Source organism: Belonocnema kinseyi, chromosome 1 (genome assembly GCF_010883055.1).
Source record: "Belonocnema kinseyi isolate 2016_QV_RU_SX_M_011 chromosome 1, B_treatae_v1, whole genome shotgun sequence".
Classification (NCBI taxonomy): Eukaryota; Metazoa; Arthropoda; class Insecta; order Hymenoptera; family Cynipidae; genus Belonocnema; species Belonocnema kinseyi.
In genome coordinates this window covers 172048511-172064117 of record NC_046657.1, presented here as the reverse complement: position 1 = coordinate 172064117, position 15607 = coordinate 172048511, and the positions used below count along the sequence as shown (strand labels likewise).

Sequence of the window (15607 nt, the reverse complement as noted above, 5' to 3'; positions counted from 1 at the left end):
AGAAGTTACGTTTTCGTAATAGGTGAGGAAGAAAATAATAACATCTAATTGAGCAAAATACCTTTGCGTTCATTTAATTAAAATTTAATTGAAGGTAACGTTGTGTATTAAAACGAGTCTTTGCCAGATTTTGTGCAATTTTGGTGTCTTAAAGGTCATTTCACATTCTGAAATAATAAAAAGGAGAAGTTATGTTTTCGTGACAAGTAAAGAAGAAAGTCGTACTACAAATTAACCCTACTCGAATCCTGCAGGGGACAAATATGCCCTACCACTTTTTTATTGAAAAAAACTTTTTCTTAATTGTTTTATCTTTATTTAAATGCAAAAATCTTATTGTTAATCAGAAGAAAAGAGATTGACCTATCCAAAATGACGTTGGAAATTTCAAAATTAGTTTATTAGAAAATAAGTTAGATGAATTTTTCCAAAAAGTGTCAAAAACACCTTTTTTATTTGTTTAAACATTTTTCTCAACGTTTTTAATTTATTTAAATGGGATGTTATATACACCAGTCTCTTTGACATTAAAAAACGAAGAGAATGGTGTATATTAACATCTGATTCCGATGAAAGGAAAAGATTGTGCACAAGGAATCCGAATTCATTAACTTTTTTTTAAATTATTAAGATTATAATTTTTCTTTAAAGTACTTACATTTTTTGTGGATTATTATAAGCAAAGAACTATTCTATGCATAAAGGTACGTCGTATTCTTAACACATGAAAATTGTTCTTTTTATTACCTCTCTTATTTCGCAGACACACCTTTTTGGATTTGTATTTTTTTTAATAAAGTGATGAAGGAAACTTGGTTTCTGAATCATGAAGCTGCTGCTCCTACTCGGCATTCTGAAATTTTCATTGGAAATTCGTTTTCTTAAACTGAAGTCTCTTATGAGTTGTTCTGCCAGATTTTTTTCTAAAATTTAGTTGACTGCATCCATTTGCTGACGTTTGGGGTCGACTTGTTAGGTCAATTAAGATAAAGCTGTTTATTTTGGCAATAATAATTGTAAAATGAAAAACATGCTTCCACCTCTTATTACTGGGACGACCAACCGATTAATGATTTCACAAAATAATTTTAAAAAGGCAATGAATTCCAAATTCGGAAATTCTAAATTTGCTGTACGATTTTCTTCCTTACCTGTCACGAAAACATAACTTCTCCTTCTTAGTATTGCAAAATCTGAAATGAACTTTTAGGCACAAAAATTGCACGAAAACTGGAAAAAACTCATTTTAATACACAACGGCACTTTCAATGAAATGTAAACTGAATGAAGTATAAACAATTCTTCCACGTAAAGGTATTTTATTCAATTAGACGTTTCCCTTTGTGAAGTTATGTTCTATTTCATGATTCTCGTATTATAAATCTGTCACTTTTTATCCACTTTCAAGCAATTTTGTTTAAAGTTTACTTCATTACTTGATAAAAAAACAAACTGAAAATCTTAAAAGATGTCAAGTCAGCAAAATGAAAAGATTAATAAAAAGAGCAATTTTCATGTGTAAAGAATGCGACGTACTTTTATGCAAAGAGGAAAACATCACTTTTAATCAATCAAAATGTAAGTACTGTGATACAAAATTATAGCCTCAACAATTTAAAAAGGATAGTTAATCAAAAAGGAGTAAGTTCTAAATTTGTTGTATAATTATCTTCGTTACCTGCCACGAAAGCATAACTTCTTCCTACTATTACATTACAAAATGCAAAATATCCCTTCAGGAACAAAAATTACACTAAATCTTGGAAAAATGGTTTTAGTAAACATTGTCACCTTAAGTTAACCGTAAATTAAACAAATTTTAAACCCTTTTTCGTCTCCAGTCTATTTTGTTCCATTTAACGTTTCTATTTGAGGTTATGTTCCACATGATGGTTTTTGGTTCATAAACGTGTTACTTTTTATACAATTAACATTTTCTTAAATATTCCTCAACTTTATTATTGATACTTCTTTATTCATAATGTGTCCCCTAAGAGTTTACATGAATTCAATTCCTTAAACACGCTTACATATACTTTTTTAAATCTTATCCTTAATTCATACAATTATATAAATTATTTACATAAAATCTTATATCTATTTCCTTATATCTATTTTCTGTGATTTAAGGAATAATTCTGCGAGTCATTTAAGGAAATTCTGCGTCAACAAGGAATTATTAGCATCCGAATGAGCGAGCGAACGGAAGCGAGAGTGCAAGGAAGTGAGAGAGAGAGACAGAGCATGAAAACGCAAACGCATCTTCGTATACTTCTACTATTCCATTAACATTACTTACAACCTTTATGCTTCTAATCTAAGTGACTTCGGATTCCTTTTTATTTAAGTTTTTTTATACCTTGAAATTGACATTTTTTCACATGCATTCTCTCATTCTCTCTCGTTCGCTCTTCTAGCACCCTGCAACTCCTTTCATTCTTCTCATAATCCATTCTCCCCTAGAATCTTAACCACATCCTCTTGCCAGCTTCCTTTATCTTCCGCCCTCCAGTCTATCCCTAGTGTCCACCTTTTATACCTTTCTTGTAAACCCTCAATATCTTTCCTTTTTTTCATCCCCATATCTCTGCTCCATTACCGAATACCGGCCATACCAGCGTCTCAAATAACCAAATTCTTCTTCTCCAATTTTTTTCCTTCTTTTTCCTGTTCCCCATATCTGTTTCATTACTCTTGCTTCTTTCTTATCCTTTCTCTCATATGAGTTCTATGATCTCCATTCGTCTGGAAGATATGTCCCAAATACTTAAACTCGTTTACTTGCTCTAACTGTATTCCCATTCATCTCCCCGTCCATACTTTCTTCTTCCCCCTCCTTCTGTAAGGTTCATTATCTTTGTCTTTTCTACATTGACAATCAACTTTTACCCATCTAAGTATTTCTCTAATCCTGTAATGAAGCCTGCCATCCTTTCTTTATCCTCTGCCATTAGCACTATGTCGTCTGCGTATGCCAGTGTATATATCTTTTCCTTCCTTGTCCTTACTCTTGTCCAACCTTTGCTCCTCATTTCTTCTTTCAAATCGGATGTTAATATATTAAATGAAAGTGAGATCAGAGGACATTCTTGCTTCACTCCTCTCACCAAGCAGAAAATATCTTCTACTTATTCTCCTACCTTTAACCTGATATTTGTCTTTAGAAATATACGACACTCTCTTTATTAATGCCCCTCTTATGCCCTTCTTCACCATAACTTTTTCTAATTTTTGTCGGTCTCATGAGTCAAACAACGCCTTTAAGTCCACGAAAATTGCTATCATTGTCCATTTTTTCCATCACACCCCTATAATCTTTAACCTCTTCTCCTTTGCTTTTCACTACTATTGGTATCACTTCTCCTTCCTTTTATTATGGTGAACACCCCTCTCCTCTTCATATTTGATTACACATCATCCATGCCCATTCCTCTAGTTTCGTCCCTCCATATTTCCATACTTTATTTGGAATCTCATCTATACCAGGTGCCTCCCATCCTTCATTATTCCTAATACCTTGACCATTTCTTCCCTTTGTTATGTCCTCTTTTTCATCTCTTTCTCCACCATATTTTCCTTCTTTTCCAACTTTTCTTTCTTTCCTCATAAAAAATCAAAACAATATTTTTTTCCATTCTATCATTTCAATATCTTAAATTACACTTTGACTTCTTTTTCTTTCTATATTTACTACCTTCTATAACTCTTCTTCGCTCCTTGCCTACTCCGCCTCTTCCACAAACCTTCTATTCTTTTTCTTTTGATCACAAAACTCAGTACACTCTTTCTTTTTTCCCCTATAATCTTCCCGATTACTTTATTCTTTTCTCTACTATTTCAGTTTCTTTCTGACCTCCTTTTTTTCCCTTTACAATCCTTATCCCATCCACTTCTATTCCTCCCTTCACTAACTGTCTTTTTGCTTCTGCACTTAAATCCTCTTTTTATTTCTCCTAGCATTTTTTCCATCACCTCGTCTATATTCCTATATTTCAAATTTAAGGTAAAACATCCCAACTTCTCCAGGTTCTTTTACAACTTCCTTCCCTCCTCATTCAGTAACTTATCTTTAGATTTTCTTTTTTTCTTTTCTAATCGTTCCCTTCCTACTCGATCTCCTGTTCTAGCATTAAAATCCCCACCTATTATAAACGTAATCTCTTCTTTATTTTCTTCAATCATTTCTTTCGTATCCCTTATTTTCTCCTGCCTTACCGTCAATTCTTTCTATTACTTCTTCCACTCGTTCCTTTAGCCTCTTCCCCTCTTATCTTACAGACTTTATTACTATGTTTCTTTTTCTTTCTTCCCAGCGGCGTAGCCAGGATTTTTTTCGGAGGGGGAAGCATCCATTTTCTTCGGGGGGATCTTCGGGTTTATGTATAGGTAAATAGTGGGGGGGGGGAGTGATTTGAATAATGAAAATACGCTCTCTTTTGAAATCCCTCTCTTTCCTATCTATTGTTTGTTCTATTTTTCTTAGTCTTTTCTTCTCCGTATTCCCACTCTCAGCCCTTCAAAATCCCGGTTGGAGCTTTCTGCTTCCTTTATTCTACCTTGCATCTCCACTACCTTATTATTATCTTCCTGCTTCTCTAGTTTTTGTTTCAATGCCTGTATTCTCTTTTCTGACATTTCCCGTTTAATTTCTTTTCTCAATTCCCTACCCCTTTTTTCTCCTGATTTTCTTCATAAATCCCCATTACTTCTAACATAAATTCGAGCATTTCTTTCAGTTTTTTCTCTTTCATCGTATGTTTATTTTCATCTTCGTTTCTTTCAGTCCCCTAACTATTTTTCTTCTTTCCTACAAAACTCTGCTTTTCCGGCGGCGATCTAAACATCTTTGGATATTTAAAGCTCGAACCGATATCTTCCTTACCTTCCCTTCACAAGGCAAGCCTTTTGGCTTCCTTTATTTGATCTCCTTTTTCGGTGTAAGAAACACTTCCTGCTCCAAATATGTTTTTTGTCGCTATGATATTCACTGCGCTAGTCAGAAATGCAATTAAAACTATCCCGCCTTCTGTATTTCCCTGCCTCTATCTATCATCGCGGCCTGGTGCAGGGCCTGCCTTTCTCCATTGCTACCCAACCCAGCCACTATCAATCCGATCAACCCAGTCCTTCCACCCTTTCACAAATATGAAACCAACCTAACCTCAACTTCTACACAAATCTGTCTCAACTCTAAGAAATATCTTCACTCTCTTTTTAATATCACAATCCCTCAATCAATCTCTCACGTCCAGAACCCTTCCACAAACTAACTACAATTCACTCACCTCAAATTTCACCACAAATGTCACAAAAACTCAGAATCAACTGAGAGGCTTAAATCTATTGCACATTACTTATGGTAACCGATCATCATTTTCATAGCAAACAAACACATCTATGTTTGATACATCATGATTTTTCTCCTTTTTCGCATTTTCATTAATAAATAAGAGAAGGTTAAAATTAAGCAATTTTATTTCAATTATAACATTAGTCTTCTCTAGCGTCCAAAATTTAAGCCTGAAAATTATAAGGATCAACAAAAATTAGGAATGACCTTTAGATTAACAGAAGTGTTCAAATACTTCAATAGAAAAGCAATTTTTTTTTCCTTTTTATTTTTGCATTATTTTCTCATGATAATATTTACATGTGTGCTTGTCCAAATTTAGTGGTTCTTTAATTGTACATGCTTTTAAAAATAATTTTTAAATTCTAAGAACTCTGTTGCAAAGAAAGTTCGAATACATTTTTTTAAAGTCAATGTTTAAAGGTCATTTAAAACAAATATCTCAAGCACGTGGAATTTTCCAAGGCTTTGTGACAATATATTAGACTGCTGCTTGAAGAATTTGATTTGCTCTTTTTTGTATTTTGCTGTGTGGCAGATATTTCACTATCCTTATAATTCAGTCTGAATGATAAAACCAAATGTAAACTTAAATAATTCTCAAGGTTCTACATGAGTAAGAAATCTGGCTGATATCAGTGATTTTGAGGTGTGAGATCGGCAATTATTTTTTCTTCCGCTCTTCTATTAATAACCTAATGCAGCAGTTACCGTTCATGAAATTCTTTGAAATTAGTTTCCAGTTCTCCATCGTTATCTCTACTCCTATATGTAAAAAATGAAGATCGTCATTCTATTAATTGCACGCATGGTTTTTCTCAATTTTACAAGTAAGTATACATGATTTAACATAAAATTATATGATACGCAATAATTACGCAATAATAACTCGACATCATTCTCTCAGATGTTATAATTTCTCGGCCTCTTTGGATTTTACTAACGTAATATAGGCGAGAGTTCGGTAGCCCTGGGGAGTAACGGCCAATTTTGGCCATCGTTATATATATTCATTAATTACGTGGTACTACGCATAACTGTTCTGTAATACTGATCTGCAGTTATATTATACTTAGGGATACGCAGTAGACTTCTTTCATACATAGGAATGTTCAGTGTCCATTTGATGTTCCATTTGATTGTGCGTTTAATTTAGATAAAAATATATCCGGCATAACTATAAAACTCTACTGCACACTCTTACGTATGTTAACAGACACCTGCGCATCCCTAAGTATGAAGGAGGAACACTGCACAATCATATCTATGATAGAATTGCGCAGCAAATTTTTTGCGCTGCTCTACATAACTTAAAAGTTATATTAAGATTTAAGCTGGCCTTGACAATATTAGATTTTGCTGCCTCATGCTAAATTCCTTAGAAATGTATTGCGCAGACACAAGTATCACATAAATCCGTTACCATCCCCCTCTTCTTATATAAAGAGCTCATGAGTATACATCTTGTTTTCTCGCAATAGAGTTGACTACGATATTACTACAGGTCGGCCTCTTAAGAAGAAACCGTATTTCTCCAACTTAGAGCTCGGAAGCTGCGCTCTCTACGATACCCTTTCGCTCGATGAGTAGTGTAACTCGAAACCGTATCATTTTTCATGACTAGTGTAAGGCTAGTAGAGGGGGTACTATAATCCGTGGAAATGTTTTCTCCTCAGTTTATTATTGAGAGGTTGACCTGTATTAGGATAAATATCATAAGGAGGCTTATGAACGTTACGGAAAGTTAACATGAATAGTCCACAACTTACCATAAATGATCTGCATTTCCGGAAATTTATCTGTCATTTAGGGTAACATTGGTCATTTTTTCAGCGAACAAAAACTTCATGAATCTCTATTTTTCACAGTTTTCGTTGCAGCACCCGGTATTCCTCTAAGATCTATTGGTCAGATTGTCAATAATGCACTTCCGGGTCCCGATGCAGCGCCCAGAATACCTATACCACCTACAGGAAATACTAGTGTTCGTAATGAGCCCGATCATTCGGATCTTCCAGCTGCAGGCAACTATGTTTCTGTACAATTACGAGGTAACCATGTTTTTATTGGAGTTCTGCGTAGCGAATCTACAGGCGACATTTTGCAAGACCGCTTTTATGTAAGGTTTAAGGATAAAAGGTTTTTACATGCGGATCTTCACCCGCTCGACCCTCACCATGTTACTAATAATCGAAATTATCAGTTTGCCCGGTGCTTTATACAAGTACGCCATGACTTGTATTTATCAGCATATCTCAAGCCTAGCCGTGGGCCAAGTCAATCACCTAATACTACAACCGTTATGTTGATACGCAAAAATCCTAGTATTATTCTTAAAGGAATTCCAGCTCACATTGACGGTTTTCTTCCTGTCTGGGCACGAAATATTGAACCATAGTTCGATTCTATTATTCTACGTCTTTTCTTACGATTTTTAATTTATTTATTTTTAATTATCATATTCCTTAGTTTTTACGAATAATGATTAATTTAACTATCTTAATCCGTACTCTACAATTCTGTACAATCGTACCCTATGTGAACCGGATACCATCTTAGTTTATAATCTACCAATATCTATAGTCTTAGATTTTCTTTGCCTGTATTTACATATTTTGTAATTTCATAGATTAGTGCTTGTAATTATTGCATATATTGTTATGAAATTATTCCTTAGAAGGCTACTTGGCTCGAAGTATTTTAAAAAATAAAGATGAATCAAGTAAAATATAACTGAATTATTGTTAATCATATTCCTTTTGGACTTGTTTAACACCAAATTATAGAGTTTCTTCGTCTGAATTAGACGAGACTACAGAATTAAAAGCAAATTAAATTAAAGATCAATACGAAAAAGCTATATTTTCTGACCTTTTTTACAAAAAAATTTGTTATGCACTGTCCAAAAAGTAGACAAAAAATTTTGAAGAAGAGGCGAAAAAGGCTAGGATAGATCGTATGAGAATTTGTAATTTTAAAATTTGTTAATTGTTATATAGATGGAGACAAATTGGAATTTTTTCGGTAAATCTGTTATTGGTGGTTTTTGTAGGTTACTGAATATTATTATGTGGTCAAGAACATAACCTAGAGTTATCTAAAGGTAAGTTGTAGAATTATTTTCAATCGTAAAGTTTTATCGCTATTTTAGATAGAGATATATTTGAATTATCTTATTAAAAGTGCTTGGGATGGTTTTTAGAGGCTGCTGAATATTATCATGGAGTCGACGAACATAGGCTCTATTTTTTAAAATGTGCATCTTGTGACTTTTTAATTTTTTTTCTTCTTGACTCGTCGAGACCTGTTAATACTAGCTCCTTATTTTGTTTATTACATCCTAATTCATTGCGACTCCCTTCTTACTACTAGCTGTTTTTTAAAAATTAAACTTAATGATATTATTTTAAAATTGGGTTTTTATTTTTGATATTTTCTTAATGCCTTGGTATTTTACTTATTATAATATATTTTCGTATATTTCAAATTCTTATTTTAAGTTAATAATTGATACTCAAGAGTGAATTGTCCCTCTTTAGAAACTCACTGTTTTAAATCATAATTCTTCTTGAAAATATCCGTTCCCATGTCAGAATTATAATTCTTTTGGGAAATCCCTTATTCCAGTTCTAAATTATAATTTGTTTTGGTGATTGCCTGTTCCAAAAAAAATCATAATTCTTTTCTAAAATTCACTCTGTTTAGTCAAAATTGTATTCCTTGTCGAAAATTCCTTGTTCCAGATCTGGGTTATAATTTTTTGTTCGACAATTTAATTAAATTTTCTATTGAATTTCGTTTGAAATCAGGATTTTGAAAAATTCTCCACTGTAATTCATATTTCTTATTTTTTGAAAAATTTCCTGTTCGTATTCTGAATAATCATTTTTTGCGAAAATTATTCCTTCAAATCATAATGATAATTCTTTCCGAAAATTTCCTCTTCCATTTTAGAATTATAAATCCTTCGAAATCTTCCTTCTTCATTTTACGAAATATTGTATCATTAAAGATTATTATTTAAACCTTATATACACATATATATGACTCGTTCTCAATTAAATATCTATTTACTCACCGTCATGTATCTTGAACATGAAAGATGACAAACATGCATATATTTTACATTCTATATCAATTGTTAGTTGACATTAACGAATATTTTTTTTAATAGAAATTTCACATTTTTTTAAAGCTCTGCCTTTATTAATGACGTAATTCTGGATGATATATAAATTATTATTTAAAACGTATTATTTAAAGATTTATTATATCCGTGAAACAGAAATGAGCTTTTTTAAATTCTTAAAAAAAAAACATTAATTTTTTTTTGAATGTTTCAACTTATTTAATAAAACTGTAATCGATTCTACTGTTTGAAACAGAAGAAATGTTACAAATATTATAATTTTCTCTATTTTCAGACAATTTTTAGTTTGCACACTTTCATAGTTACTTCCATGTACAGCGGTTTCTGAGTCTGGCGTCTGCGTAGACAGTAGTCTGAGTCATTTTTAGGGTTGGTATCCAATTCGCCAAAAGTTCAATTGACCAAAATGTCATTTCACCTAATAAGGTTTAGTTTGTGCACAGTGGTAAAATGTGTTCGAAAGATGATCGTGCATGTATCAAAAATCTAGAGAATGATGCCAGAAGTGTCCAATTGGCGGCGTGACCTTACTAAACTTATTTATTGCCACGTAAAGTTTAAACTTACAAAAGAATTGCATTAAATATGCCGAATTTAATTGTTTATTGTCGAATTTCTGACTTAATATTAGTTGAAGAACAATGTTTTGATTAATGAAACAATAGTAAAGTGAACGTTTGAGCTGCATTTGTGCATTGTGAAGAAATGGAGAAATAAGTATGTGTTTATGTTGAAACACCATGAACATTGATAATTTTATAAAAATTAATATACATTTTTTCCTGAAAATATTCCGAAAATAATCTTTCTTACTAATGATAAGTGTTGAGGCTCACGGATGGTAAGGTTATGACTGTATATGGTCATGGAAATTGGAATAAAAATATTTTTAAAGGTCTAATCTTAAAAAAACTACGTTACTAACGTACTAATACTGGTGCATTTCGATTCGTTTATTACGAAGAATGAACATGGAAATACCTTAAAAACATAATTTCCAATTTTCAAATTTTAGGTTTTTTGGCGAAGTGTAAACACTATCGGTATGCGTAAAAGCATATTTAAAGCACGCGGAAGGGATTGTCTGGCAATTGTAGAGTAACGCATGGAAACTTAAAACTTATTTTGTTCATCTTTGGCTTTTGAAGCTATCAATGGAACGTTGTATGTATATTGGGGTGGTCCAAAAAACGCTTCTTGGACTACATGGGAAAATTGGTAATTTTCAAAAAATTAAACTCATGTTCCATGAGACACATCTGGCATCATTCTCTAGCTTTTTGATACATGGACGACCATCTTTGGAACAAATTTTACCACTGTGCACTAACTATACCTTATTAGGTGAAATGACATTTTGTTAAATTAAACTTTTGGTGAATTGGATACGTACCTATTTTTAGTTTCGCACCTTGGACGAAGATGCACGTTTTGTTCACGTCGCGTCATTTTTTTAAGTTCTAAAATAAAATCGTGATCCGTAATTAAAACCAACCTTATTTCAGTAATCAGTTTGACAGCACCACTTATTGCACGGATAATTATTATTTTTAATTAAACTACTCCACTGCTGTGTATACATTTTTTCCTAACCTAAAATCACCACGTGGTTTCCAAAATGGAACAATTGCTAATAGATTCTATCATCAGGAATTGAAACTCTACTTCAATTTCCTCGCCGGTATTGGTTAACGTGATTTAACTTTTAAAATCCACCGTATTCTTTACGATGAACGTTAAAATACAAAACAAGTAACGAGTTTTTCGCCTAAATAACATTTTTTAACCGCTTTGTGGCCGGATTACCCGAAAGATTCCGGGCGGTATTGAAGCCGGCATTCGACCAATTTACAGTGATGTTTGCAACCGGATCCCAGCCCAGAGAGAGGTTTATGTTTTACTTAAATAATGTTTATAAACTTAACGATGAATAATTTTATGTATAAAACATTCAACATACGAGTAAAAAACTTAGTTTGAGTTTAGTTTCAACACAAAATAAATTCCTTTATCACTGAAATAAATTCTCGAATTAAATTCTTAGCAGAAACATCGCAGTCATTCGCAGTATTAATTTTGCAATTCCAGACTTCCAAAAATTCACTAAAATAGAATGATAAAAAATACAATTAATCATCCAAAATAAAAGAAAACTTGTTTTGATATCTCATTTGAAATTATACTAACTGGCATTCTTTATCAGCATGCTCAAGTGGTATTGGTTCCAGGTCATAAATGTTTACAAAATTTGGAAATTTCTTCACACACTTATCGTCAGCTGGCATTCTTCTTGGATCTTGCACACAATTTCCGTTCCGTCGAATAATTTTCTCTGGAAGCAAATGTTCAGCGTGAAAAATATAAATTTTATATATAATTTATTTCAATTAAAAGAATTAATGTTGAAACGTTTTAGAGGCAACTGAAAATTAATTCGGAAAGAAAATAATGATCCTTTTTAAAAACTGCTATGCATGTCAATATGGGAAAGGAAGAAACTGCGTATATAAAAAAATTAGAAGAATTAATTTCTTGCCTTTTTTCCATTCTATATGTATTTAAAGCAATATACCAAAGTCTAAAGTGAAGCACACTGAAAGCATCATGTTTCTCAGAACGCTTGTCTTCTCTGCATCATTTAGACGTTCTTTCTCCTCTAGACAAAGTTGAACTGCATCCACCAATTTGGTTAATATGTTTATCACATCGGGATTTCTCTCACACAGTTGGCTCATTAAAATTACAGATTCGAAATTTTGGTTTGTATGAAACTTCTTTGTACCTTCGATATATTCTATAATAATTCTCTCTCTAATATTTCTCAAAGACTCAACAGTTCTTGTTATATTGATGAAAAAATGTGGCCCTTTATTGTTGCATGTTTGTTTTAGTTCATTAGAAGTTAAGCTGAATTTCTCACGAATAGTACCTCTATCAATAGAAAGATTTCGAGCCAAAATTTCTACCCCCATATCTGAAAATAATACTGTTTGTTATGTGCTTGTTATAAATAAATTTTAGGGAAATACTTTTGTAAAAGGCTGCGATGCGCCCATAAAGAAGAATGTCTAAGAATACAGCAAGCTTAACAACTGCATTTGTTGTAGGTCCTCTTAACTTTCTGTATACATTCTTTATACTCTTCATTCAAAACTTTTCCCTTTTTCCTTCTTTCGCCTGCAGTGGTCACCGCTGCCATCCCATTGCTTCTAAAACTACAGGTAAAAGCTGCCTCGTGGTTTGCATCTAGTCCCTTGATCCTGTCTTCGGGGGGCCTATTGTTTCGGCTGAGTCGAGCGCTGGTAGTACACTGCCGTCCCAACAAGAAAAGTCGTAACTACATTTCGGATGAGTTTCCTGCAATGCCAATTTCGGTTAGGTTGAAAGGGGTCTCAACTGAAATGTAGTCACGAGTTTTCTTGTTGGGGCGGCAGCCATACATATTATCTAAACGGAAATTAAGATTCCATGAGTTTAAAATTAATTCATTTAGAATTTATACATGTTGTTGTCAATAATTCATTGCATGTATTCAAAGAATAAATTATTCTTTCGTATCTTTATCCCCAATGAGGACCGCCGTATCAAGCAGGAGACAACCAAGAACAATCGGTCTTTTTCAGTGCCAACCGATTTTTCTAACAAAGGAATAATTTATTGTTTAGTACCTGCTATTAATTATTTGTATTAACACGGATAAATTCTAAATGAATTAATTGAAAATTGATGAAATTTTGATTCCCGTTTCCATAAAATTTAGTCCTGAAATTTATTTCCTTTCTTCTGCTTTTCCCAGTGTCTCTTTTTCTCTTCCTCATGTTCTTGTTAAAGTAGATCATTTAAAAATATACCTGTTATATATTACACATTTTTCCTGAACACCACTAATCTCACAAGTCCAAGTATTCCCATGACTGGTCACAGAAACAATTTAAGGAACATTCATACCCCTTTCTAATGTCACGCGGGGGAGCTCCCTTGTGACTAGTCACATAAATAATTCAAGCCGCACCAACATTCTTCCCAGTTTCTCTTAGGGCGAGGGGAAAAAGGCACAACAGTGACTGGCCATTACACTTTCCGAACTAATGACCAACCAGAAAAACTTTTTATTCGAAGGTGAATGTGAGCCAACGAGTCAACAAATAACTTTAATTGAAATATAAAAGTTAATTTTTGACTTTTTAGATAGAATTTTAAATGTGCTCATATGCGCCACTTTCAAAGTCAACAAAAACCTATAATAAACCCCCTCATTACCATTTGCTATCGAAACACTCCACGCTGATCTCACTATATAACGTTAATTGCAACACGAAAGTTGGTAATGAGATTTTCGCATACGACTTCTAATGCACTCATTTGTCAATAAAACTTATCTTAAATTTCTGAGTTTATTCAAATTAATCGAATGTACTCGCATTTCGTTATTTTTTCCCAAAGGATTTTGCAGGATTTTACAAGATTACAGAAATGTCAAAGGTGTTTGAAGGATCTAAATGTAAAACCTAAAATTTCAAAATATTTCAATTGAATTCAGAAATATTTTAATTGCAGATATATTTATGAGATCACCAGGGCTTATTTTGACTACTAATGTTAAAAACTGACGCAAGGATATCGAAGAACATTCATAAAATTTTGTTTGTACCTTAATAGTATTTTAAAAATAAGTCTTTTGAAGTAAAAATGTTTGATTTATGTAATTCAAACTCGATTCTAGAACATAAAGGATTGTTTAATTCGCGGCACATCGACTAACCTACAATGTAAACCCGTGTATGTGTTCACTGAAAATCGGTTCAATGTTTCCATAATTACTGTAAATATTAACTGATTTTCATGAATGTTTTTCATAATTTCTTCAAATTATGCCAATAAACTAATTCTGCTAATTGAAACTGAATCACACCATAACTTCCTGAGTTCAGTTCTTTAACTGGTTTGCATCTCATACGAATAAAAGGGTCATGATTTACGAGCAATTCACAGCGCTCCAGGGAGCCTGTCTCTTGAGTTTTACGAGGGTCGATAAAGAGTGCCTCGAGAATCCACATACGGCTACACTGAGTGTCACTGAAATTTTTCTCCATTATTCTCTCCCTTTTTATTGTTAAACAAAATATAAACATTGTATCCAAAAACCGGCTCTATCGCCGCCGAGGTACCAATATTTAGATGACGTATGCAAGAAATCAGACAAGAATATTCAAAATTGAGGACAAAATCTTACATTCCTCTTTATAACTCTAATAAATCCCCTTAACGCTTAGTGTATGTGAGCTTGGTGTTTATTGGCTCAAAAATGAGAGCTTGAGATTTGTGGGCTTAGGGTTTGTTGGCTTAGGGATTGTGGACTTAGGATTTGTAAGTTTATAGTGTGTGGCCTTTAGGTTTTTAGATTAAAAATTGCAGGTTTGAGATTTAAAAGCTTGGAGTATGTAGGTTTGATTATTTAGGCTTTATTTAGGCTTTAAATGACAGACTTGAAGTTTCTGGGCTCAAAGTGTGTGAGCTTTGGATTTGTCGCCTTAGGTTCTGTTGATTACAGGCTTGTGGGTTGATTGTATATGAGCTTGAGAATTTTGGGCGTAAACTGGCAGGTTTAAGATTTAAAAGCTTAGGCTATGTAAGTTTGAAAATGTGGGCTTGAGGTTTTTGGACTTGTAGTGTGTGAGCTAGGTGTGTGCAAGCTTGGTGTTTTGTGGCTTACTTAGGATAAATGCTTAAAATATTCTAATTCAGCAGCTAAACATAGATAGAGAATTTGTTTACGGATAATCGAATTTTTTATAAGTGAAAATCGCTCTTCCATGGTATTTAAGGTTTACGAAAAATGGTGACGTGTAAAAATGAATACATTACGGAATCGGATCAAGCAGCCAATTTCACATAAAGAATATTTTACACTGTTAGAAATATATAGAAAATTCTGACACATTTAACATACTAAAGTAACTGAAATTTACGAAATTAGGTTGCTGAAAATGGAATTCCGTAACTTTTACCAGGTGTATACATATGAAACCGGTATTTTTTCAAGAAAAAAACACATTTATTTCAAGAGACTGATAACAAATATTTTATTCAAAGTATGCGCCCTCGCT

At 32.9% G+C, this 15607-nt stretch overlaps 1 protein-coding gene across 1 annotated transcript; it reads right to left on the bottom strand.

Annotated features, from left to right (window-relative positions):
- Positions 1-11488: 11488 nt before the first annotated feature.
- Positions 11489-12421, bottom strand: LOC117181305. Its single transcript, XM_033373867.1, has 3 exons — positions 12073-12421; positions 11688-11832; positions 11489-11603 (listed from the first exon to the last, which is right to left on the bottom strand). The coding sequence occupies exons 1-3, from the start codon at positions 12233-12235 to the stop codon at positions 11489-11491; spliced, it is 423 nt and encodes a 140-aa protein (XP_033229758.1). The 5' UTR covers positions 12236-12421.
- Positions 12422-15607: the final 3186 nt, after the last annotated feature.

What these genes read in the sequence shown, in the direction of transcription:
- LOC117181305 (XM_033373867.1), bottom strand. Translation starts at nt 12,235, where the DNA reads ATGAGCCAACTGTGTGAGAGAAATCCCGATGTGATAAACATATTAACC. An exon ending in GTGCTTCACTTTAGACTTTG is followed by an intron (nt 11,833 to 12,072) that starts GTATATTGCTTT and finishes ATTTGCTTCCAG; the next exon opens with AGAAAATTATTCGACGGAAC. An exon ending in CATGCTGATAAAGAATGCCA is followed by an intron (nt 11,604 to 11,687) that starts GTTAGTATAATT and finishes ATTCTATTTTAG; the next exon opens with TGAATTTTTGGAAGTCTGGA.